General features: G+C 42.3%; 1 protein-coding gene across 7 annotated transcripts in view; it reads left to right on the plus strand.

Moving 5' to 3' along the window:
• The window catches only part of TRAF3IP2 (TRAF3 interacting protein 2), a 72,678-nt gene extending 48,023 nt beyond the window's left edge, over positions 1-24,655 (plus strand). For 3 of the 7 annotated variants that reach the window (XM_037842738.1, XM_037842739.1, XM_037842737.1), the window contains 7 exons: positions 4,002-4,191; positions 10,838-11,016; positions 13,008-13,096; positions 16,630-16,698; positions 17,827-17,943; positions 21,447-21,521; positions 24,073-24,655. In XM_037842738.1, coding sequence (XP_037698666.1) covers positions 4,002-4,191; positions 10,838-11,016; positions 13,008-13,096; positions 16,630-16,698; positions 17,827-17,943; positions 21,447-21,521; positions 24,073-24,219 — 866 coding nt within the window. In that variant the 3' untranslated portion in view covers positions 24,220-24,655. Of the gene's footprint in view, positions 1-4,001; positions 4,192-10,837; positions 11,017-13,007; positions 13,097-16,629; positions 16,699-17,318; positions 17,638-17,826; positions 17,944-21,446; positions 21,522-24,072 lie in introns of those variants that run through there. The other 4 variants (XM_037842740.1, XM_037842741.1, XM_037842742.1 and 1 more) reach the window with 4 other exon arrangements.
• Positions 24,656-26,777: the final 2,122 nt, after the last annotated feature.

Here is a 26,777-nt window from a genome sequence, read left to right on the forward strand (position 1 = left end):
CTAGCTGTAGAGGTTCAATAAATATTTGTTGAATGAATAAAAATAAAATCTGCTGTTGATTTACTGGGGAGAAGAGTGGCCCCTAACCATGGTAGCACCTTGGAAGGGCCATCTTTAATTGTCTTATGGGGCAGGAGAGGAGAGGAGGGCAGTCAATGGAGTTTGGGAAGCAGAACCTGTTGGTTCGTTTACGAATTTATTCAACAAATGTTTGTCAGGTCCTGTGTGCTAGGCACGGGGTATACAGTGGTGAACACCACGTGTGTGGTCCTTGTCTTTATGGAGTTCACAGTCCAGGGGGGAGACAGATAAGCAGCAGAGATTAGTAAACAAAAACAACAAATTATAAGTGCTATGAAGGAAATAACCAGTGTTGAAACAGACATTAATAGACAGGTTGGTCAGAGGAGGACTCTTTGAGGGGGAGACATTTGCGCTGAAACCTAGAGGGTGAGAAGGAGCCAGCCGTGTGACAAACAGGTGGAGCCAGTGTGAGCGCAGAGCGGGCAAGGAAGTCGGGAAGTAAGGAGTTTGGTGTAGTTAAGGTCCCAAGAAGGAAGCTTGCAGGCCTGGGTCAGGGTGAGCAGGAGAGAACAATATGCTGTGAAGAGGAAGGATTCAAGGGCTGCGGTAAGGCATTTGGATTTTACTCTTAAGTTAAACTTCTTTAGAAAAACAGAAAATTGAACTTTATAATCTTGAATAAGGAATTTAGAACATACTTGACATGTAGTAAGTGCTCAATAAGTGTTAGCCATTGTTATATATATAATACCCAACTAAACTGGCAAACCTTGATCAGAATAGTGGAACAGAACAATCACACCTTGAACAGTGAAAAGAAATTCATTAGCTGATACACTTACCTTTTATTCGGCAACTTTTCCACCCAACCAGCCAAATTCCCCTTACAAAAGGGAATGAGTATTTTGACTGACCCTGTTATATTCAATCCTTTCTTTGTTTTCAATAATCAAAGGACTGCATAGAGGATTATATTTTCTGTACCCTAATTTTAAAAATCGATGAGGTAGATAATTTTCATATGCTCACATAAACCAATGTAACTTTTCACCACAGGCGGCCATTTCAGAAATGAAAGTTGCTGCAGTTAATCAAACACTTAGCCCACATGCCTTAGTGATTTTAATGATATGATTTGTTGCTATGAGACAAAAACATGTTGTGTGAAAAATAATCTGTTAAAAATCATATGACCTTGAATCAAAGGTTTTTGAATAATAGCAGTAATATCCGCTTTCTGGAAAAGAAACAAACCGTATGATTAGAGCTTGCTAGTCCTTTTAAAGCTGATAAAACATTATTAGCCACTCATTAATGGATATGAAAGGCAAAAATGGCTCCAAACATTAAAAATGTCATGAGTTACTTTCAGCCCCTCCCTTGAAAAAGCTTTCCAAGGCCTCTGGCAGTTTCTTCTCTTTTACCTTTTGTTTCTCCTTCCTACCTTCTGGAAGGAAATGCTGATAAAAAATTTTTTTTTTTTAAAAAGCAGATGAAAAGTAGATCCAAGATCTAGCAAGCTGATTGTGTAGTACCAAATGGCTTCTCTTTTTCTGTGTAAGTTGGCTTTGTAACTATTTGATCTTCTTTCATTCATCCAGAATTTATTGAGCATCTACTGTGTGCCAGCTCTGTGCTGGAGACCTGGTGGTGAACAGTCAAGGTCCATGCTTTCCTAACCCTAGTAGAGATGTCAGACAATAAGTTGACAAATAATTTAGAGTCATGATAAGTGCTTTGATGACTATGTGTGTGGTAAGTGCTAGGAAGACAATAAAATGGGAGGATGGGATAAGATAACTGGGTGAGGGGTAGGCCTCTGAAGAAGTGATATTGAGCTGAGACCCAAAGGATGAGAAGTCAATAAAAATCTGTGGTAAAACCCTGTGGGCAGAGGGGATGACAAACCCAGGGTCTCTGAGATGGGGACAAGCTTGGGGTGTTCAAAGTAAAAAAAGGTGGTGCTGGAATGTAGTGAGCTAGTGAGAATGTAGTAGGATATGAGATCAAGAAAGGCGGAGATCATGCAAGGTAGATTTTAAATGCAATGGGAAATCTCTGGAGGGTTGTAGTTAAGGCTGGGAGTTTGAAATGGTCCCTTCATTGCAAAGTTCATCCAAAAGAAGGGCCAGCCCTGCCTGGTGACCTGATGGCTGCTGTCACCTTTTGCCCTTTTCTAGCTAGGGAAAAGGAGCAGCTGTAGGGTCCTGCCCTGTTGCCCTGAAACTCCAACTATCAACCTGGATCTCCTGAAAGATTTCTGCCCTGCCCCAAGAAGACTGTAAAAACAAAGCCTGTGTGGTGAATTTTGTCCTAGACCATAGGGGCCCCTGTGGTTGTCTTTCCCCCTTCTTGGAGCTGCCCTTCAAGTCCTGGTCTCCTTTGCCAGCCAGGTGCTGGGAAAGGCCAGGCAGAGCCTTATCTCCTCCTCCCCTTCCTTTTACTCCTGATGCCTGCCATGACCGGACTTGAGCAACAGCAGGGCAAGGGTCATGGGTCAGGGCCAGGGTTGAAGGGGCCTGGTCACTTTTGCCAGAGGAAGCGTGACAGGAAGAAACTGTCTGGTTTTGGGGTCAAAGCAGACAATAAGACTCAGTCCAGGGACTCGGACCAGGCTTGAGAGACTGGCTTGGGCACCCTTCAAGGGTCACCCAGCCAAGCCTCCTGAGGCAAGAGGTGGCCACACTAGTGAATGCCATTATTTGTCTTGTGTTCTATGCATGAGGCCATCATTCCCCTGGAACCTTTGACAGCTTACCAAACTAAGAATAAGCTCTGAGCCTGATTCCAACCTACCTTGCCTATTATTTTCTTGTTTGCTTGCCTGTCTTCCTTTTACTACTTTTCTGAGTTTATCCTGCCTACAGAGCAGCCAAATTTGGTATTACTTTTATGATCAGAAAAGAAAGACCAGTAAATACTTTTTTGAAAAAAAAAAAACCCACAAAAACAAAAAATTTTGGTCCAACTTCCCTCTTGTACTAACTAGCCTTGCCTTCTGGACCACCCTACTTCTTACTTGGGCAGCGGGGGCCATGCTTGGACCACCAGAAGCTGCTCATAGTTCATTTTGGAGGGAGAGGTTACCCACTTGGCTCTTTCCAGTTCCCTTGTTGACTGGACCCTTCCAAAGAGGTGTCCCCACCCTTACCTCTCAGCTTTCCCAACACTTTAATCCCTCAGAGCTTCTTCTCTCACCCTTGCTGGGATCCCTGCAGCCCCTCCTCTGGCCCTCAGTTTTCTTCTCTCACCTGGTTGGGTGGGCTGCCCTTCTTCCCTTTGGACCTTGCTGCTCCTGGGCCTCGCTGGGACCAAGTGCATCCTAGTTACACATTCACATAAGTCACCACCAGTCCTGGCTTTGCTCCAAGCCTGCTGTCTTCTGACTGCCCTGGGCCCAAGTACATACAGGCTTTAGCAGGAGAGGACCAAGAAAGTTGGGAGGTTTTGCCAACTGGATCGTTAGAACTGGTTGGCTACTTCCCAGAGGGTTAAGCTAAGTTTTCATTTATTTATTTCATTCCAAAAGGGGGTGGTGTATACATGAATGTGCGTGTGTGTGTCCACTTAGGGGTAAGGAATAGTGATTCTTTGTCTCCGTGGGAATAATTTCTCCTAGCCTTGGATTCTAGAAACTTAGGGTAGAAATGGTGGTTTGAGAGGGGATCTTCAGGGTTGAATTATCCCAAGTATCTTATTAAAATAGGGGTCTGTGAAGAGTTATACTTTGAGCTTTCCAGTTGGAACACCAAACTTGTGATTTTACAGATATTTTATTTAAGGAAAACAAATCAACTTTATGAAAATGGTCAAGTAAATAGTAGTACAGAAATATGGCAAGGCTCATGGAGGTGTTAACTGATACCTGGAACCTTTAGCTGGTCTCAAGGCAAACATTTGCACTGAGCTTACCTCTCCTTTCACATGAAAGAGCTAGAATTGATCTTCGCTGTTTACTTGGTTGTCTTCACTTGCAGATGGCCACGACTACCCTCGAGCAGCCTACCAGCAAGTGGTCCAGCCAGCTCTACCTGGGCAGCCCCTACCGAGGGGGAGCGTGAGAGGCCTTCCCCCTGTGCAGAAGGTCATCCTGAACTATCCCAGCCCCTGGGACCAAGAAGATCGGCTTGCACAAAGAGAAATCTCCCCAGGGCCCCAGAGGTATCAGTAAGTATGACAGGCCAACTTTCAGACATCATTAACATGAAAAAGAATTATGCCAATGCAACCGAGATGTATCAGAACTCTGTAGTTTTGCTAGCACACAATGGAGCACCCAATATAGACTTTTCAGGTCAGGAGGAAACGGAAGTTGGCTGACAAGAATCTCCTTACCAGGCATAAAAAGCCATTGGTGACGAGTCGAAATTCTCTTGAAAGAAAGGCTCTTAAGAGATCTCAAAGTCACCCTTCCCTCTTTTGCTTTCAGGTCAGCTGGCCTTTTAGTCCACAAAATAGATTTTTATTTTTACGATACTGATTTCCACCATTACAGAGTTCTGTTTTATATCCCTAGTTTTTGTGGCTGTTTAAACCCATTCTTACTTAGACATTTTCAGTTCAATTAATTCTCAATAGAAATTAAAAGTCACCTGTTATTTATTTTCTTTTGTAATAAAAACATTCAGGCATATTGAGCCCCACTATGAAGTCCGTCTCCTCTGCCTTCCTCCAGAAAAACAATTCTGGTTTTGCATGACGTCAATTCTGGAGTCCTTTAATCATTTTTCTCCTCATTGTTCTCTTTTGACTCCTCTTTGAGTTTTCCTTTTGTCCTAATTTATGGATCTAAAATATACAGGAAAAACTCATGGAAGTGGACCTTCCTAATTTATGACAAACTGGAAAGAGCAGGTGAAATGTTTGCTCTTTCTTAAGCACAACCTTTGTATACCTCTCAAATTAAAACTATGTATTCTGTTCTTATGGAAAGGAATAAAATATGAAGGTTCTATTAAAGTGGACATTTTAGAAATAAAGAAATTGGTAGTTAACTCAAAAATTTTATTGGAAAATAAAAGCCTACTTCAACAATGGCAAATAAGGCACATGCCTGCTTCCTCTTTGCTCAAAAAACCACAAGTGCCATTCAAATATTCTCTACCAGAAGGATTCCTTATTATTTTTTTTTCTTTCCTGGAACTAAATGTTGGGATGGTTGGGAATGACCACTGCAGGGGAGAAGGGCAGGGCTTGATTTTTTACTTTTATTTTCTTTAATTAATTTATTTATTTAGAGAAGTTGTGGGTTTATAGAACAATCACACGTAAAACCTCATTTTTTAAAAAAACAAAAATACAAACCTTTTAAAATGGAATTAAATAAAATGTGACTTATTTTACAGAGGACATATCTAAAATGCCAAGAAAACAAGCAAAATTTAAAGATCTTTATGAAATGTTTGGTGTTGCATAGGGGAAGCAGAAGTAATTTTTTTTAAAATAACTTTTATTTTGAAATAATTTTAGACTTACAGAAGAATTGCAAAGATAGGATAGAGTAATTGGTTTTGTAACATCAATTTAAGCCTTTTATACTCTCCATGGATTTACTTTATCATTTTAGGAAAATGAAAAATAAGTTCAGGTAATGAAGATAATTCTCTTTACTGATTATTTGAAAGAAAAACCTAATACAGAAAGTTTACTTTTTCATTAATCCCTCTAATGTTGTTTTTATATGGAAGTTCTTAATATGTTCAAGATCTTAACATTTTTTTATCAAAAGCACACTTGTATTTCACAACTAAGCATATCATACTCCTTGCACACCCAATACTTCCATGTCCGTTTCCTAAGAACAAGGATATTCACTTATGTCATCACCTTAACACAGTTATCAAGTTCAAGAAATTTAACATTGATATAAAGCTGACGTATATTCTAAGTTTTTTCATATATCCCAACAATGTCCTTTTGAGACTTTTCTCTTCTATTCTTCCATCCCATCCAGGGTCATATATTGCATTTAATTGTCATTATCTCTAGTTGTTCATTCTTTCTTCTGTTGTTGTTTTTTGTTGTTGTTGTTGTTGTTTCTGTTTTTACCGTTCAGTGGGATTAATCACATTCACAATGTTGCAGTGCCCTCACCACCATCCATTACTAGAACTTTCCCATCACCCCCAAACAGAAACCCTATCCCCATTTTGCCTTGACTTCCCATTGCCTGTGTCCCCTACTCCTGATGAACTGCACTTGACTTTCTGTCTCTATGAATTTGCGTATTTCTTTACATTTTCTTTGTGGTTATCATGGGGCTTAGATTTAACATCCTAAATATATAATAATTTTGTTTGGTATGATACCAAATTAACTTCAATAGCATACACAAATTGTGTTCCTTTTCTCCTCCACTACCATCCCCCACCTTTATGTAATTTTTGTCACAAATTACTTTTTTATACATCATGAGTCCAAAACCATTGATTTATCATTACATTTTATGCATTTGCCTTTTACATCTTGTAGGAAGCAAAATGTGGTGTTATAAACCAAAAAATACAATAGTACTGTTAGTTATATTTACTTATGTCATTATCTTTACCAGGGATCTTGATTTCTTCATACAGCCTCAGTCAATCATTTAGTGTTCTTTCAGCCTATGGAACTTCCTTTAGTATTCTTGTAGGACTAGTCTAGTGGTGATGAACTCCATCAATTTTTGTTTATCTCAGGGTTTCTTAATCTCGCCCTCATTTTGAAAGACAGTTTTGCTGGATATAGAATTCTTGCTTGGCAGTTTTTTTTTCCTTTCAGCTCTTTAAATATGTCATCCCACTGCCTTCTTGCCACCATGGTTCTGATCAGAGATTGGCACTCAAGTCTTGTTGAGGCTTCCCATTACATGTTGCTTCCCTCTTGCAGATTTCAGAATTCTCTCTTTGTCTTTGGCATTCAGAAATTTGATTATAATATGTCATAGCATAGGTCTATTTGAGTTTATCCTGCTTGGAGTTTGTTGAGCTTCTTGGAAGTATATATTCATGTCTTTCATTAAAATCAGGATGTTTTTGGACATTATTTCTTCAAATATTCTCTCTGCCCCTTTCTTCTCCTTCTGGGACTCCCACAATGCATATCTTAGTACACTTGGTGGTGTCTCACAGGTTCTTCAGGCTCTGTTCACTTTTCTTCATTCTTTCTTCTTCTACGGCTCTGATTTAATGATTTTGTTGTCTTATCATCAGGTTCACTTATTCTTTCTTCTGCCAGCTTCAATCTGCTGTTGTACCCTCTAGGGAATTTTTTATTCGCATTACTATGATCTTCAGCTCTGTTTGCTTCCTTTTTCATAATTTCTCTATCTTTATTGCTTTTCTTTTTGTGTTCCTCTGTTGTTTTCCTAATGCCCTTGTTCTTTGTCCCTATTTTCCTTTCATTCTTGGAGCATATTTAGGACTTTTTTTTTTTTTTAATCTTTGTTATGTCTCAGGTCTGCTCATTCTTGCTGATGGTTTCTAATTCTTTAGTCTTCTCCTTTGCATGGGCCATCACTTCCTGGTTTTTTGTATGTTTTGTAATCTTTTGTTGAAACCTGGACATTCTGATATTTTAATATGCTATCACTGATTCTGAGGCCTCTTCCTTCAGCTTGTGTTATGACAGCGGTTTCCTTGAATGCCAGGAGCTAACAAAACAAACAAACAAACAAAAACAACAAATGAACAACAACCAAAAAACAACCAAAAAAACACCTTTCCCAGTCTTTGCAGATTGGCTTCAGTGAGTGCATTCCTTCAGAGCAAAGCCAGAAAATGAATTTGGAGAATTGCTCTAGGTAAAAGTATAGGGTCTTCCTTGGTCCTTTGTGTACCTGCATCTTGTCTTGGGCATGTGCATGTAGCCCTAGGAATTTCTCCATTTACACAAATACAAAAGTCCCTCTTTCCTAGGAAACAGTGTCTCCTTATGTTCTAGGCCCTGCATTCTATGTCCCACAGCCAGCAGCCCCTTGCCCCAGGAACCCACAATTTGACTGCTCTCCCACAGTGTTCTGTAGGGGAGCTCAGGAAGCCATCCTCTACAGGCAGGGCAAGTTCTGAGATGGAAAGCTGTTCTAGTTTGCTAGTGCTGCCATTATGCAAAATACCAGAAATGGGTTAAATTTTATAAAGGAGATTTATTAGGTCACAAATTTACAGTTCTGAAGCCATAAAAGTGCCCAAACTAAGGCATCAACAAGAAGATACCTTCACTGAAGAATGGCCAGTGGTGTCCAGAACACCTCTGTCAGCTGGGAAAGCATGTGGCTGGTGTCTGCCAGTCCTTTACTCCAGGGTAGTGTTTCAAAATGGCTTTGTCCAAAATGTCCCTCTCAACTGTTCAGAGCTCCTTCTGTCTGTGAGCTCTCTTATAGGTCTCCAGTGATTTAATTAAGACCTACCCTGAATGGGTGGAATCCATTTCTCCATGGAAAGAATTTAATCAAAGGTCTTGCTCACAGTTGATTGGGTCATGTCTCCATGGAACACTGAAGCAAAAGATTAATGTCTGCCCTCACAAGATTGCATTAAAGAACATGGTTTTGGGGGGACATAATATATCCAAACTGGTACACAAGCCCATAGCAAGTGTCCTGGCTCAGTCTTTCAGGCTGCCACCAGACTGATTGGGCCAGACATATATGCTCCCAGTACATGCATGAGGGTAATTATGCTTCCTCTTGAACCAGGACCAGGAACCCCCACCAGGAGCACAAGCAGGTGGGGGAGGGGGAGGGACCAGCAAGTGTAACCGAGAAGTTAGGATTTAAGGACTGATTATGATTACTGAATCATTACATAGATATTCCTTTTTTACTTTCTGGTATATTAGAGTAGACAGAGGGAAATATCTGAAATCTGAATTGTAATCCAGCTGCCTTGATCTCTGATAATGGTTGTATAGCCTTTATCTTGTGCCCTTGTGATTGTAGAAACCTTGTGACTAACCTTCACTTATACCCATTTATCTAGTTTTTCAACTTCAAAGTCTTCTAATCACTAAAGACAGCCCCTAATGTTAACTAATGAAGGGTCTTGGGTCAGCCCAGAACTAACTCACCCCAAGTCCAAAGTTATCTTGATAACCAAAGCTGCATCTAACCAAAATGGGCCCGCCTGACATGCACAATAACTTAGACTTTAACCTGCAAGTCACCTATACCTCATTGTAATACAAAAAATCACACCCATTATCATATTAATATCATTTTCTTACATATGTTCTGTGACTAAGCATGTAATCAAGCTGCGCATGCTCAGCAATTAGATCACTTCTAATTACATCATCTGGGGCCATTATACTCATTATCCTAAACCCTGCCCATCTTTTGATGCTGTAAAACTATCAGAATTACCGCTGTTCTGAGAGACTGATTTTGGAATGATAAGCCATCTGTCCTCCTGCCTTGTGCCTAGCAATAAAACTCTTGGTCTCTCTGAAACCAGTGTCTCAGGAAATGTTCATTTGAGCACATTGGGCAAAGAATCCACTGCCTTGGTCCGGTAACACAAGGGCGCCAGGGGAGATCCTACTGTTACTAAGATGTGTCTTTCTTGAGTCGGTGCTCGCCCTGTTACTGCAATCCTTTAACCGTTTTCTGGAGCTTTGAGAAAGAAGTTTCTGCCAGTTCTGTGGGGGGACAGAGCCCTGGAGTGTCTCACTCTGTAATCTTGATCAGTGCGGGGGCCTACTTGTTGCTTCAGAATATTTTTAAAGAAATAAAACATTCCAGGTACAGTTTTAGTCCCCCTATCTGGATTCAGTTAAGAAAACAAAAACAATTCTAGCTATTTTAAGCAGAGGGGATTTAGTGTAGTAAATTGGGTGCTTACAGAATTGTTGGAGGTTGGAGGAGTGCGCTTTAGGCCAGGCTTCCAGGAATGATCCCAGAACACCACCACAGAATGGAACCACTAAAGAAGCTGTCTGCTCTGCCCCGACAGGACATGGGGGAATCATAAAGCCGCCACTGGAACTCTAGGCTGCATTGCTATAGTACAATCTGGAATCAGAAAGCCCTCACTGCTGCAACTATTAGGCTCAAAACCATTCTGTGCCTGCTAGACCTGCACTGGCAAAAAATGGGTGCCTGTGCCCTGCCCATGACACTCAGGAAGCTTGTAACGGGACAGGGAGATGCTTCCCGAGGAACACTAAGCACCTCATCATGGTGCTCACCAACAGAGACCACAGTAGTGGCAGAAGCACGACCTCCATTTCCCTTCTGCCATCCAAATCTCACATATGTGTATCTCACTGGCCATCTCAGCAGAATATTCCTGGGGATACTGGCAACCAAAATAATAATAAAAATGCTGTATAGCAATGTGGTACAAACTTCTTTAAGAGGTCTTCAAAATCAGATTTGCATTCATATGTGACTAACATAAATACTTTCCAACTGACATGGCTGTTAGCTTTTTGATAATAATTAACTGTTTATCTACCATGAGCTAGAAGTCATGTCTTTTTATCTGAATGCCTATAGCACCAATCTTCTATGTCACCCATTATACTACCTGGTTTTGTTGGTGACCTTGTCTGCCCTGTGTATGCGACATTTTCCCAATTAGACGGTTCCTGAATAGAGAAATCAAATCCTGCTCCCCTCTTTTGACTCCTAGCACAGGCCCTTACACATGGCAGCTGGCTGAACTGTTTATTGACCAGAACTCCATGGAGCTCCACTCATCATTCTGTCTGGGATAAAAATGGAGGCAAAGGAGGTAGCTCACTGGTATCTTCCTATTGTTCTTAGAGGCTTTCTGTCCCGCAAGGCTTGCCTTTGTTAAAATTGAAAATTTACGATTGATGTGTTCTTTTCCAGGGACCAGCTACCTAACCAGCCATGTAAGAGAGCTGGAGCTCCTGAGGAGTCCTTGGAGTGTCCTGCAGAACTGAGACCACACGGTACCCAGGCTCCGTCCCCAGCTGCTGTCCCTAGACCCCCTAGTAATCCTCTAGCCAGAGGAACTCTGAAAACAAGCAATTTGCCAGAAGAATTACGTAAGTTGTTCGCAGTGTTTTCTCCTTGTCAGTACTTGATTATCATTCATCCATAATCTCAGATATTTCTCATATAGAGAATGAAATAAAATTTACTTTTCTTTGCTTTTCACTATAAAAGTAACCAGCATTTTGTATGAATGTTTTGAACAATTCTGAAACTATAGGGAATGCTCACAAACTGTTTACCAGTAGATTTTCTTAAACACATAACTCCAACAACAAATAACCCCAGTGCTTTTTTCTGCTTCTAAATGATGTGCTTGAGTGGACTTTTCCCTGGACAAATTGATTGGATGTCCATGTGGTATTGGTCAGGGACCTAGTGCCTCACCATAAATTATCAGCAGCCATTAAGACCAAGGTCATTTCCTGTAGAAATGAGCAATCTTTTTCGGAAAAAATGGTCTCACATCCTCCACACTGCTTCCCAACCAAATGCAAACTAAGCTTTTTATTTAAAGAAACATTTGACTAAGTATCAGGTGATGATTCTTTTTCTACATTTTGCAGCCAGAACAAGAAATGTTGAAATAGCACCAAAATATTCTCATATTAAGGTCAGTCAGGGCAGTAAGTTCCAGAAATCTTAAGAAAACAGCCACTACTTATGAAATTGTTACATTCTGTTATGCTTGCTAGAAGCTCATATAATTCTAATAAGCCCCTACCAAATCTGGACACCTTTTTAAACCAGACTTGAAATGAAGCCCTTTGCATTTGCTAATTCCTGTTGTGAGGGGGTGGGGGTGGGAGTGTGGGCTGTTTTCTTTTACTACTTTGAAGATTTCTATCACAGTGATCCACTGTTGTTTTTCATTCAAATGATTTTTTTTTCTGAAAATCTTGATATCCGTACGTTTTTCAATTTTGAACATCTCTGGAGAACTGATGCTGCCCTGCATACAGTATAGTTATGATGGTCTACAGACCATATTTATCTTACCATAATCTATAAAGGGAGTCCTAAAATTACTTACATAGGAATTGGTTGAATATTATGTATTGAGAATAGAATGAATTGAATGCCATCATCATTTAAGCCTGGCTGCTTACATGGTCAATATGATCATTATATGCACTTCCATTTGAGAGGTGTGTCTTAAAAAACAAAAGCCTGAGGGTAGACGAATATATACAGATTCTAACAGATGCTAACAGACAGTGATTGTTCATCTCTTACTTTAAATTGCTAGCCAGATCATTTCCCTAAGCCTGAGAAAACATTGGTTCTCATCCTGACTGGGTTAAACTTGTCCTCACAGTGTTGTCTGCTGCTCTAAGGTGATCCAGGGACAAATGAGGGAGGCAGCTCTGTTGGGCTTCCCAGGGGTGAAATCTCTCCCTCAAGTTGCTGAAGTCCTTACATTTCTGAGATGCACTTTAGTCTACTTCAACCTCCTTCCATAAGTGAGTGAGTGGATGGGGGAATGAAGGGCAGGCGAACCACTTTCTCCCTCTCCCCTCACTTGCTCTTGTCAAGTAGGAGCTCTGGGGTGGCTGAGACTATCAAGAGATGGAGAGGACCCTGCTGGGTGGTCTTCTGGGTGGCCTCCTTTATCAAGTCTCTGCTTCTTTGGCAGGCTCTGAGAGTATTCCTTGGGCACAGTGCTAACTGTCTCTAGGAAACCAGACAGTGGCCTGATTTTAAGGACCCACAGGTTCCAGGTGGTAGGTTTTTGTTAAAGCATCATGTGGTTTTTCAGAAGACTATTGGGCCTGCCTTGCAGCTTGCCACTACCTTCCCTGTTCCTGTCCCTCTTACTTCTGTTTGCCCATCCGTCCATGCATGCCTTTGAGCAGATCCCTCATTCCTTTGCTTGTAAGGAGCTCTGCCCTGACCACTGCAGATATAAGCCCTTAGATCCCCCCCAGGTTTTCCTGTATTGTTCTAGAAGGACAAAAGATATTGCATACAATTCAGATGCATTGCTTAGAATTGAATAATTTGACTAGTTTCTAATAATAACTGCGAAAAATGTCTCTTTTAGGAAAAGTCTTTATCACTTATTCTATGGACACAGCCATGGAGGTGGTGAAATTTGTGAACTTTTTGTTGGTAAATGGCTTTCAAACTGCAGTAAGTATTTTATCCAGAGAAGGCTGAACAGTTAAAGCGAGTACAATGAAAACAAAAACAAAAGGAGAAAAAGTATAAAAAGCTGTTGATGTTTTAAACTGTATTATTTTATTTAATTTATGTGATTATGAACTAAATGCTTACGGATTTAGGCAATGATTTTCTGGATTTTAAACTCATTAAGCCTCAGCCTTTTTTTCCTGTATGCTTTTTGGGGTGGCAGAGTATCTCTGAGCAGCACGAGCAGTGTTCATGCTGACCACATAATGCCCCTGGCCCCTGGCCTGAAGGACATGTCTGGCTCTGGCTGCACTTTGTACCTTTGCCCCTTTTCACCAATCATGCCCATTTTGGTTATGCTTCCTGTGATACCGGAGGCTGCAGGCTTTACCAGGGTCACCTGCTTGGTTAATAAGGTCCTTTTTGGTGCATTGGGTTGTGAGGTTTGAAGTAGAACCCCTGCAGCCAACCATGCACAGCTGCTGTGCCAGCTTTGATGAAGCAGCCATGCTTCTGGTCAAGGAATACAGGCCAGGTTCCAGCTACTCTAGTCTGGTTCTAGGAGAGGTAGACAGAACCCAGCCCTGCCTGAGATCTGGGTCAAGAAACACCACGAGGCACAGACACCGCCTGTCCCCCTGTAGTCATTTGAAACAGCTCAGCTTAAAGCCATGTAATTGTATCTTTAGGATAAATAAAATACCACAGGAGGCCACTTGGAGGGACTCGCTTTCCTCACACACTGCCATCACCTCTTTTCTTTCCCAGAGGCTTCCTCTGGGTATTTAGTGACAGTGAATTCTGGAGAGTGGTGAAAAATTAAGGGAAGTATCTATGACTAGGAATATTGAAGGATAAAGAGAGAATAGGGTATCTAAATATCAATTTTAAAGGCTATTTAGCAATGTTTAACAGTTTTTGTTTGAAATTTTTTCTTTAACTGATAATGCCATGTTTTTTCCTAATTGGGAATGCCTGAAAGTTAAAAAAAAAAAAAAAAACAAAAACATACAATTTATATAATCCAACTTCATGACTATAGAGAGACTAACATTTTACTTTCTCATTTCTGGAATAAGGCAGCATTGTGGCAAGTATGACATAAAATCAAATTATAAGACGTAAGGCCAACATTTCCGAAAAGATCTTAATTATTGGTCATTTCCAAATAAGAGTACTGACTGCCCTGGTAAGAAGCCAGTTTTTCACGGCCTCCACTCAGGGGCTGCTCAGGGAGAATTTAAATCTGTCCTTGACCCTCATCACTGTGAAGCCGTGAGGTGGAATCACAGACCCCCTCCTGAACAGCTAAGTGACTATACTGATACATCAGGGTCCCTTGGTGGAAAGAAAAAATCAATGAATAATTTAAGGAGAGTTACATAAAGGGACTATATACAAAGCTGCGGGCAAGTTTTAGGGACTCCACAGAGAATAGTGTGATATTCTGGGTCTAGCAAAAACAGGGCCTTGTTACCACCCTTAGGTCCAAAGAGGCAAGGAAGGCATAGCTACCGGAACCTGAAGAGACGGCTGTGTGGAGAAGCTGAGCTGACAGGAGCTGTGGATTTGGTAGAAATGCAAGATATGCAGCACACTGTGCCTCCCAATATGTCCAACTCAGTAGCAGGGAATACTTTAAGCCCTGGGAATGATAATAATAATGAACATTTATTGAGTACTTCCGGCCAGGCATTTTGATATGCCTTTTCCATGTTACCTCCTACTCTTCACAACCACCCTAGAAAGTAGGTTTATGAACTACAGATTGATTACAAATGAAAACGATAAGACTTAGAGAGTTTCAGTAACACTTTCAAGGCAAGCAGGTAGGAAGTGGCAGAGCCAAGAATAGAATCCAGGCTGTCTGTCTGTCTGTCTCTTCTCAACCTTGACATTAGACATTATATTGCTTCTCCCTGATACAACAGAAATGAATTACTGATACAGCCACAGAGGGCTACAAAAGCTTTATTTTTTTTAATTACTTTATCAAATAAAAAAACATTTCCAAACAAAACAAAGCAAAGCAATGGGATAAACAAATATCCTGAAATAATTTCATTCCTTCCAATATACTCCTACCACACCAAAAGAAAATTGACGAACCATAGTTATGTGATATGGGAATGCTCTTAATGATGTGGGAATGCTCAGGGATGACTACAAAAGCTTTAGCTAATCGAGATTACCTAATGTAGTCGTTGGCCATCAGGCATTTTAAGACATGAGTCTACAAACCAAAAAGAAGGCCATTCCATTTTTGATATTCTGTTAATAAAGAAATATTCTGAACTCATATTATGCACTCCTATGTAGTAGACAGTTTGCCTTCACAATGCATGATCTCTTTCTATAGGAAGCTTAGAATCGGGTTGAGGCAATAAAGCAGATAGAAATGAGACATTCATTAAATGTAATGGTAGTGGGTTAATTGTCAGCACCACGAGCAGTCACAATGGGGCGGAGTTAGGTAAGTTGAGGAGGAGGGGGTCGGTGGGGAGGATTTACAGAGCAGGGGTCATGTGCTGTGCTTTTAGGATGCAGGGGACACTGATGTGGGGAGTAAAGTAGAGAGAGCACGTAGGGAATAGAGAAGTAAGGTTGGCTCACAGTTGGAAAGCTTGCTGGAAGACTGGGACTTGACTTGATAGGTTCCTAAATGGTGGAGTGACATTTAGGACAATCAATCCTAGAGTAGTGTGGCTGAATCAAATAGCTCCTCCTCAAGGACACTTTCCCTGAGTCACCCATTCCAGTAGATAATCCCTCTTCCCATCAAGAGTCCCTTGTACACACATACACAATTCTGGCTGTAGCACAGGCCTGAGCCCAAGGAAGGTCCTTTCATTTGGTCTTCTATAAAATAGAAAATAACTGTTTTTCTCTCCCCTTTGAATTCCCCTTCATACACATGAAGATGGATATTAAATATCAGTCTTTTCAAGGCCCAAGAGTTCTACTTCTTGACTTTCATCATAAACCTTTTCCTCACTATCTCAGTAATTGTTTTTGTGACTTTCTTGGATCTGCTCCAGGTTTCATACAATCCCTTTGAAACATACAGATTGAAACTGGACATAATACTACAATAATGACCTGACTAATGCAAGTAAAGCACCACAATTGTATCTCAGTACTTGCATGCCACACATCCACTAAATGTTCCAGAATCATATTTCCCTATCAAATTACATATTTATCTATATGTATTGCTGGCTTACATCCAGCTTGGTGGTTCACTGAGTCTCTCAGATTTTTTTAAGACAATTATTATGTAGCCATGGATACATTTTGATGTGTACCACTATATCCTAATTATGAATATTAAATACTTAAATGCCTATTAACGTCAATATAAAGAATACTTTAAGAAAATTGTATTTTATTTTTTTGATTTATGTGCTCTGCCACACAAAAAGGCATTAGTAACTTTTTGAGTCTTAAACGTATATAGTCTCTTGGTTATCTCTTGCTTTGAATCTAGAGAAAGCTTTTTCATGAATAGCCACCTCCCACACCTTATTTTCTAGATTGACATCTTTGAGGATAGAATCCGAGGCATTGATATCATTAAATGGATGGAACGCTACCTTAGAGATGTAAGTACATTCTAAAATGCTGAGATTGCTTTCTGGTGAGAAAGACAATTATCTTGTGAAGTTATTTTTTTAAACATGCATTGCGTACACACTCAAGTCCAAAGCTGAGAAGGTCCCAACAGAGCCTCCCTTGGTGGAAGCCGTGCAAGGGCTTGGAAAGGAAGGATGGGGTCGCCCTTCTGGACTGTGCCCGGGCAGGAAATAACGGTCAAACCAGACACAGGTGGTTGATAACAATCAGAGCAAACAATTTTTTTTTTTGACCAGAATAGGAAATGAAGAGCGGAAGGTGGGGAGTGGGGAGGAAGCGGCAGAATTCAATTTAATCTGAGGCCACCGCAGCGTTTTGGAGGTTTGGGCCGAAGAGGTTTCCCGGGCTGTGCAGCAACCCACCCCCCCCGCAGGCGCCCACTGGCAGCCCCATAGTTTGTTTTCCCACTGACAGAATCTATACTGGCCACTGGGACACTTGGTGCTTTAACAAGATAGAAATTGATTGCTGCCAGCGTGTCCGTGCTGGCCGCTCCCTTCCGAGGCAGCCGCTGGGGGACGGGCGTCGCAGCGGGCCGGTGTGCGGCGTTTCCTTTTGTCTGCAGCCTGATGTTTGCTTTGTGCTGCAGGGTCTGTTGCTCCTGACTGCGCCAATGCGCGCGCACGCGGACAGCCAGGCAGTCCAGAGCGCACTAACTGACAGCTGAGAACCCGCTGCGGGGAGGGCGGGTGGTTTTCGCCACGGTGCGGAGCCTTTTTGCCGCGACGCGGAAGCACTTCGTGATCTGGACTGTCATTAGACATTTATTAGTGATGGCTGCGGAAGATGCAGAAGTGCACCTATTCAGGAGAGCTTCTCTCTGCCATTTGCTCTGCGCGTTTGAGGGAAGCTGGGGAAGAAGGAGCAAGAAGGAAGGAAGGGGGATGTGCGGTCAAGCGTCTGCCCGAGTGTGTGTGTGGGGGGTTGATCAGTGCCTTCCACTTTCAGGGAGAATGAGCCCCCCGCCCCCCCCAGCCCCTATCCTTGAGCGAGTCGGAAAGCGCTTAGGCTCCCACTGGCTAGTTTCCAGCCTGCCTTCCCCAAATGGACCACACTTTCCACTTCCATAAACGTGCTTTTCTTCCTCTCATTAACAGAAGACAGTGATGATAATCGTAGCAATCAGCCCCAAATACAAACAGGATGTGGAAGGCGCTGAGTCGCAGCTGGACGAGGATGAGCACGGCTTACATACTAAGTACATCCATCGGATGGTGAGTGGTGAGGGAGCCACGCGCCTCGCCGCTGAGCGGCGGGTGGTCCCTTTTCCCAGAGACCAAGGAAAGGCGGTGTGACGGCGGGTGAAAAGCCACAGGCGATGTTGGTCCCGGCTCCCTCTATCTTGGGGACCAGGGACGAGTCACCACACCTCTGGGACTCAGTGTGCCTATCAGTAAACAAGGGGAGTTTAATCTATGATCTCTAAGTTCCAAGATTCTGGGAAGCAGTGTTGTACTGGCTTGGTTATTTACCAATAATTGTGAAATCCGAGGAGGGGCGGGAGCCAGGCTGTGACGGGAGCCAGGGCTGTGGCGGGAAAGGGCTCCTGTATCTGGGTCCTGTTCTCTCCCCTGCCTCCCCAGAGAGGCAGAGCAGCAGAGCAAAAAGGACACGTGCTGTTGAGTCAGGTGGACTTGATTCAAATTCCGCTTCTTCATATATAGCTGTGTGGCCATGGGCCAATCGCTTAAACCTCTTTGTGCCTTCATGTCCCCATTACTAAAATGGGTCATTAATACTTACAAAGCAGTGTTATGGTAAATGAGATAATGTTTATAAAATATCTGGGACATATCAGATGCTCAATCAAGGAAAGGGATCATTATTAGTTCATGATAGATGAGGAACATTCCATTGCCACACCTGAACCTGTGGAGCAAACTAAAACCAGTGGGAGAAATTTATAGGGAATTAGATTTGCTCTGATAGAAGATTCTGACCAAAAATATCACCCAGCTTTGGAATGGGCTATTTTAAGGAATGGTAATCCTCAGACTGCCCATGATTGCAGAGATGCTGAGGAGGCAGTTCCAGCCTAACTAGGATGCTGGACTGGCCTTATGACTTCCAAACTGTTCTGTAGCATTCCGCCCCCCCGAGGGGGGCATGTGTGCTGGGGATAGGGTTGGCCCAAGGCCTACATTCCCCACCTCAACCAGAGCTGAATTCTGTCTCTCAGCCTTGTTGGTTTACCAAGGACTCTGATATTTAAAAAGGCTAGAAAATCACTGGCCCTGAACTTGTATGCTCCCTTTCAGCTCTAAAAGTCCACAAGGGGGAAGGCACATGGAAACAGGCATAAAGGATCACTGACTAAGACGGGGAGATGGGGCAGGAAGCAGGAAAGGCCCAGACAAAAAAAAGTAAGCAGCACAAGGCAGAAGGCAGTCAGGGACACAGGACATGCAGCTGTAGTTTGGGAGAAGTTGACTTAAATCCCAGGTCTGTCCTGAGGATGAAGAGTGTGGGAAAAGGGCAGGGTGGGTGTTCCCCATCTAAGTCCTCAGGGTCTCCATCTCTTCTTCCACCTAGTGCTGACCGCTCATTTGAGATCAGAATCTACCCAAAGTAAAAGCGGAGGCAAGATGGTGAGGTCAAAGAGGAAGACCAAGGAGCCAGGAGATGCTTATTGGTCTCTCCTATTCCAGGCTCACCAGTCTGAGAACCCATGGGCAGGGCCCAGAAAAAGTGCATTTCTGGAAGCAAACTGCCCTGAAAGCTCAGGGCTGGCTCTGGGTCCTGCCATCCTTTGGCTGTTTGTGCATGTCTGCATGGCCCCAGAGTACCCAATGTCCTGTCTGCATCTCTAGGAAGCTGCTGCCAACCCCAGGAGCTGACAGCTGGTGTGTGCGAAGGTCTCCAAGTCCTTACCAGTGCCTGACGAATCCTGCCCAGCTCTGCTGGTGTGTGGCAAAGCCAGGCAGTAACATACAGCACAATCTCATGGCTTCTTTGACTGTACCTAACCACAGACCAGATGATCTCCAAACTTGGCTTTTCTTGGGGCGATGATGTCGCAGGCCCCTCCTCATTACAGGAGGGATTGAAGGGGCCAGGTGCAGGAATGCCTTCCTGCCCATCTGGTGACTTCCTGGCTCCCTCCGGGCAGCATAAAACCCCAGGACAGTGAGAAGTTGGCCATGACAGAGGGAGTGAAGAGGTTGCTTTGAGTAACTGCACCATCGATTTCACAGAAAGCCAATATCTGGAAATAATGAGGGCCATAAAATAAAAATGCACTGTGGCTGGCTGGCCCCTCAACAGAATGGGTAGCCTAGTGGCCAAGCCAAATTTTACAGCATAGAGAGTTCTGGAAATCAGAAACTAAACCCAGTTTTTCACTTTTAAATTACTAATCCTGTGCCCTTCCTTTGACATGTGTATTCTGTTCTGGTGAGGTTGGTGCTTTCAGTTGCATAGTCCTTGGGTCATTTTAAAATATGCTTTTGGTGTTGAATTCTGATTTTCAAAGGGAGGTGGTTTTGAGAAACCACTTTGTGGAGGGTATATGTGTGTGTCTGTATGTGATTTTATATGTTTGTGTGTGAGAAAGTATGTGCAGGTAAGAGTGTGTGTTTATGCGGGGAGTTCTATGGTGATTTCAATAACCAGTCGTTACCATTGTCACCTCCATCTCTGTTCTGTTTCTATTCCCATGTACGATGGGAATACAAAAATCAGTTACAGAAATCAATTGGAACATGAAATAGTTGGGAACATGTAATTCCTCATCTCTTTTATCATCAGATGACTGAAAGCTTTGTGCAGGTCACAGGATTTGGAAGACTTTTAACTCCCTTCATACTGCAAATTATGGTTTTGAGAGGGTTCTTGGCAGCTAAACCTCCTTGGGTCACTAGAGTATCAGAGCAAATTGGAACTGGTGTGGGAAATCTAAAGGCTGGCAGACACAACTCTCCACAAATGACCTTCTAGCCTCACCTCCCGCCTCTCTCCCAAGCCCAGCCTATGTTCTAGCCGCAGTGGATTACTAGCTGGTCACCAGCTGCTGTACACACTTTCACACCTCTAGACGTTTGATCATGCTGTTTCCTCTGCTGAGAATGTCCTCTGCTCCCCTTGCCCCCACTTTCCCTGCCTGACCAAAGTCTTTTCTTTCAGTAACCAAATGGCACCTCCCTTGGGCCTGTCCTTCAAACCCCTGATGTAGAATGGGTGGCCCCCACTCTGGGCTTCCACAACATTTTGTTTATACTTTTCTCACTGCTGATTATGGTTAATAATTTACCTTTCTGCCTGCTCACTAGACTGTTGGCTTTATGAAGCTCAGGATGGTGTCAGTGGTATTCTGGTAAACTAGCTCACCAAAAAAATAAATCTTGATTTGTAGCATTGCCAGTTTCCATGCTATAAATACTCTCACCATGGCCAATTTCAAGCTACCAATGTAATCACTAGACGCAGAATCAGGAAGAGATGTCCACAGCTGGCTCTTGTGAGTTAATGCGAGCAGGTTCCAGCACACCTCGGAAGGCATCCTGTTCCTTGAAACCCAAAGTATAACATAGAACATGACTTTCAACAGGCCTCCAATGATTGATGAATGAGTGAATGGCATAGACGTGTAATGGGGAGGGTTTAAAATTATAAGTTTGTGGCACTCAAATTAGAAAAGTAGAATTAAAACTCCATATGAGTACCATTAACTCCTCATCCTCATTCTTGAAATTAAACCTTCCAATTTGTTTGGTTCCAGATGCAGATTGAGTTCATAAAACAAGGAAGCATGAACTTCAGATTTATTCCTGTGCTCTTCCCAAATGCTAAGAAGGTAAATAAGCAAACAAACAAACACAAACCCTATAATTAAGTGTTTTTGATTTATTCTGCCGTCTGGGATTTTAAATGGAAAACTTTATCAACTTTTAATACATCCTTAGAATTAATAGTGTTACCAGAAAGATCAATAAGTTGTACCACTCAGTTCACAAGCATGAATTAGGAAGGTTTTAAAGTGTTATCTGATAGGACCACTTCTGTCCTCATTGTTCAAACAGTCACTGCACATAAATAAATGGTTTGGATGTTAACTCGTGTGAGAATAAGAGACCCCACGAGAATAAGAGAACGTTCATCTGATACTGCTTATCTCTTGTACATGAAAGTCAAGATGTGTACATTCTTGGCTGGCTGTTCCATGGAAGTACTTTGTAGCACAAAGTTCAGCTCTGAAAACTCTAAAATGTAGGAATTAAATCTATACAGTTCCCAATGTGACCCTTGCTTTGGTTCATATGAGGCTTCTTTGCACTAGAAAGGCACATCAGCAGGTGTAGGGAGTGGGGGAAAACCATATGAAACCATGTGCAGGCTTGACAAAGGGAAGGCAGTGGTGGAGTAAACATCTTGAGAATCAGACCACAGCACCCTGAGCTAAAGCCCAATCTCACCGTAGAGGATCTTTAAACGTCAGTACTGCATTGAGACCTCTGTCGTGCATGAGGGAGGGTCCCTTATTGCATGGGACACCTATTGTTGTGCAGTGCACAACATGTACAACGATGTACCTTTCCATTCCCACTGCCCCTCTAACCACTCCCCTGAAACACTGCAAGAGGCTCCCTGAGGTCTCCCTCTCCACTTGGACCTCATGCCTCTTTTCCTCCATTAAAGAGGAAGGTCCAACATGTAGATTTGAGCTGTCTCTCCAATTCAAAAATTTTGTGGTGGTTTCCTTCTGATTGCAAGAGCATGCCCACCTTTCTTAGCATGACTTATGAAAGCCCTTTAGAAGAGGCCTGTGCCCACATGCTCAGCCTTCTCTCTTCCTTGCCCCTGCACACCTTGCACACGTGCTTTATGCTCTAGTCATACTGGACTATTTCAGCATGGACTATTTCACATGTCATGTTCTTCAATATGTTCCTGTACCGTCACAATTTCTGTTCCCTCTACTTGCCAGGCCCTTCCCTGATTTGTCCGCCTAGTGAATTTTTGCTTATCCTCATATTACCAAACTCTGTAGCCTCCCCTGACCTCTCCTCCCCCAGGCTGATTTATTTAATTGTCCCTCTCTTGAGTGCTTGTAATTATAGTACTTTAAGTCAGAGGCATGTCGTTATGGGTGAGGGTGCCGGGAGTAATTGTTTAGAATTATTGGAACATGGCGATATAAAAAGCAGGCCAACTTTTAGTTGGTTCTATTATTGTTTTTAAATCCTGTTCATGCAATTCCCTTAATGCCTGCACTTGGGGCAGGCTGCTTGCACAGCTGGCCTCATTGTATGCCATTTTGCCTAGAATATAATTTCTTTATATCTTACCCCTATCATTAGAATTTGAACTCCTCAAGGCAGTAACTGCGTCTTTTTCATTTGGGTATCCTCAATACCTAGCATAATGCGTGACAAATAGCAGGGGTTCAATAAATGTTTATTGATTCTCTGGAGCTTCTAAGCTCATCCTCCAATAACCAAAGGACTCCCATCTCAGAGTAAAAATCGACAGCCCCACAGTGGCCTCCAACACCCTATCTGACACAGCCCCCTTTACTTCCAGACTTTCTCTTCTACCCACTCCCACTCATTCTAGCCACACTGGCCTTATTGCTTCTTGAACAGGCCAGCATGCTCCCAACCCAGGGCCTTTGCACTGGCTCATCTGTCTGCCTGGACCTGGATATCCCCAAAGCTTGCTCCCTCTGCTCTCTTAGGTCTCTGCTAATTTTCTCAGTGAGCCCTTTCTTGAGCACCCTGTTTAAAATGGCAAGCCTTCTACCCTGCCCCTGTACCCCCTATCCCCTTCCCTGCTTCATTTTTCTCCACAGCACGTATCACCATCCAACACACTATACATTGTACTCACTCCTTACCTGCCCCTGTCTACCAGAACGTCAGCTCCATGAGGGGAGTCTGAAACTGCACCCTTAGAACCCCTACCTCACAATTTCCACCTTTGCCCGAAAACTGAGGTCTGGCGGGCTCCTTCTACTGCAGGTCAGACCTGTAGCTGGTGTGCAAGGATGATGAATTAGATTAAGCCCATAGCCTTGGTGTACTTTTTCTGAAGCCACAGAGGAATTCACATCACTCTGTATGGCCTCTGTCCTACCCCTTTTATGTGAGGGTGGTGAAAAGCACACTGAAATATAAAGGGCAAGTAGCCTAGGAGACTGCCTAGCAATGCTGTGCACATGTGGTTTCCATAATGAGCTCTGCAGCATGCACCCAAGGCCAGGAGCCTTTCACAAGCTAACCCTTTCTGCGTGTGAAGCAGCAGAGCTCCCAGGGTAGTTTGGTAGGGAACGCCTGGGACCTGGGCCTGTGATCTGGCATCCAGGTTTTGTCTAATGGCCTTTGCTCCTGTCATTCTGTCCCCTGCAGGAGCATGTACCCACCTGGCTTCAGAACACTCACATCTACAGCTGGCCCAAGAACAAAAAAAACATTCTGCTGCGGCTGCTGAGAGAGGAAGAGTTTGTGGCTCCTCCCCGGGGGCCTCTACCCACCCTGCAAGTGGTACCCTTGTGACCCCCTCCATCCCAGGTCATGGGGCCAGCCCGGGCTTGGGGTCCTGTTTTGACAAGCCCTCTTCAGGCTGTTTGTTTCTCAGTCCCTCCCCAAGAGGGGCTCTGACCTCAGAAAACCTGTCCTGCCACGGACTCTTCTTCTTGAGACCTTGCAGACCCTGAATTGAAGCGGAGGCTGGGGCTGCACTGTGCTCCCCGCTTCTTACACCCACTGCAGGAGCCAGTGCCCACCGTGGCCCTGCGAACAGCCTGGCATGTCCACTTTGGGCCTCTTAGATTTTAGCAAGTAGATAATCTAAGCAAGTCCACAATGAATGCAAACGACCACAAACACTCTCCTGTCGCTTAAGGCTACTTTTATGAGTTAACCAGGTGCTTGTGTGTCCTCAGACCAAACTGATTCATGTACAAATAATAAAATGTTTACTTTTTTGTAAGACTGCGTCTCGCTTATCTCAAAGGAGATAGATATATATTAATTTATAATGATAAGGGTTGTTTCTTCCTAGGACATCAACAAAGCTACTTGATATATTCAATAAAGGTAACAGACTACTCTGTATTACAAGATCAAAGCAGATAAGCAGCCCCTTTTAACATAATCTTGAAAGCTTTACTCAACAAAACTTTGTATAGCACACAATCATGATTCTAAATAGCAAAACTTTGGGTTTGAGTGTATATGTAAAAATATTTGTGTGTATGTGTGTATATCTATATATCTATATATATATATATATGAAGTGAAGTGACAGGTGTGTATTTGAGGCTAGAATTGTGGTTTGGGAGACTCTTGGTTCTGCCACTGACCAGCTGTGCAACTATAAGCAAGTCCTTTCACTCTACTGAGAATTGGGGTACTCTTATAAAATGGTATGGATAAAAGTGTCTCTAATGACTCTAAAAAATTCAAGGTCAAGGATCTAAAAACTAAACGTCCTTTTGAGGAATGACTTGAGTTTTCATTTTCATAATTATATCTCTAGGGGATTAAATTACATTTTTTAAACAGGGACATTTTCTTCTTTTTTTAAAATTGTATCTTCAGTAACCCCCTCAGGTTAATAACTTGGATTAATCATATAACTCTTGCTCATCTTATCTCCAAAATAAAAATAACCATATGCCCACAAATGAAACGTGTGTGTATGTATATGAAATGTACATAAACTTTATAGCAAGGTGGGATAATTTTAATTATGGCCCAAGACAGTAGGCCAATATGAAGACTTTTTAGGGATGAGAGCTACCACTTCTTACCTGTTCAACCAATCTCTTAAACAAGACTCAATTGTGCTATGAGATAGTTTAATCTTCAAATATCACTATGGGGAAAAAGCCAAATATTTGTGAACTATAAATAAATATAAATAAGAAAGTTTGCTAATGAATTGCAAAGGCCACTAGTTTCATTTATTTTATAACCTAGACACATACTGGGTATGGTGAATGTCTTTGTTTTAAAAAATAGGACAAGAAAAGCTGGCACATCCTAAGTACTGATTTATAAGACTCATGATGAGAAGCACCTTTATCTCCGTAGTATTTGAGACCTGGTAGAACTAACTTTCTTGTTTGGTTTACTCAAAATGCCTGAAAAACTCCCCAAACACAAATTGCAAGTCTTTTTTCTTTCTTTTTATTATTATTTTTTGGTCTAAGGTGACACCATCATTAAGGATTCTTCATACAGTTGTAAGAAACTGACAACAGCAATTACTATTCTGAAATGGTTCTAGTTTGCAAAGGTTTAACAATGTGATGTCATTAACCCTTTCTCCCTTCAGAGACTGGTCTTGAACTCCCAAATACTCGTTACTTCCATTATTCCTACCCCAGGTGAATAATGAGGGAAGGTCCCTGGTGTTCCACAAATAATCATTAAAGTATTACCGCTGGTGGCACTGGTAGCAAAAAAAAAAAGGAAAAAATAGAAATAAAACCTAAAAGCCACCTGGTGAAGTGCTAAAAGTTTGGTCACTGGAGTTCTAAATCTGATGACCAAGAACATCAAAGGACTTTTGACAACTATTAGAGCATCAATACTAAGATTAACACTTGGTTTATTTAGATGTTATGCTGGTCCTCACACTTTTATCTGTAGATGTTTTTGGGGTGGAAGTAGGGTAGGGCTGACTTAGTAAAAACAACCTCCTAAACTCATGGCAGAATGCCAGGTTATTCTTGTCTCACATTTAGTGATTGATTTAAAATGTACAACATACTTTTTAATTTTAGTGACTGATTCCAAAATACCTGTCTATTTAGCTTCATTTAACTTCTGTACTTTTCAAAGACATCGCTGTGCATGGCTACAATCAAACTATTAGACTAACTATTTCTCAATTCAGTGCTCAGAAAAATTATTTTTGTTGATGCTGTTTTCTTTTTTACCTATTAAATAAATCACTTCTTTAAAGATTTTCTTCTCAGTCATTTCAGTGAGGGATGCAAGCTCTCCATTGTGAACACGCCAGACCTAGTTTCATGATGTTTTGCCAAGAGCGTTTTTCTTAACCCCAGCCATTTGTCAGCCACCTCATCCATTTTGCCAAACAC

Source organism: Choloepus didactylus, chromosome 7, assembly GCF_015220235.1.
Source record: "Choloepus didactylus isolate mChoDid1 chromosome 7, mChoDid1.pri, whole genome shotgun sequence".
NCBI classification, from domain to species: Eukaryota; Metazoa; Chordata; class Mammalia; order Pilosa; family Megalonychidae; genus Choloepus; species Choloepus didactylus.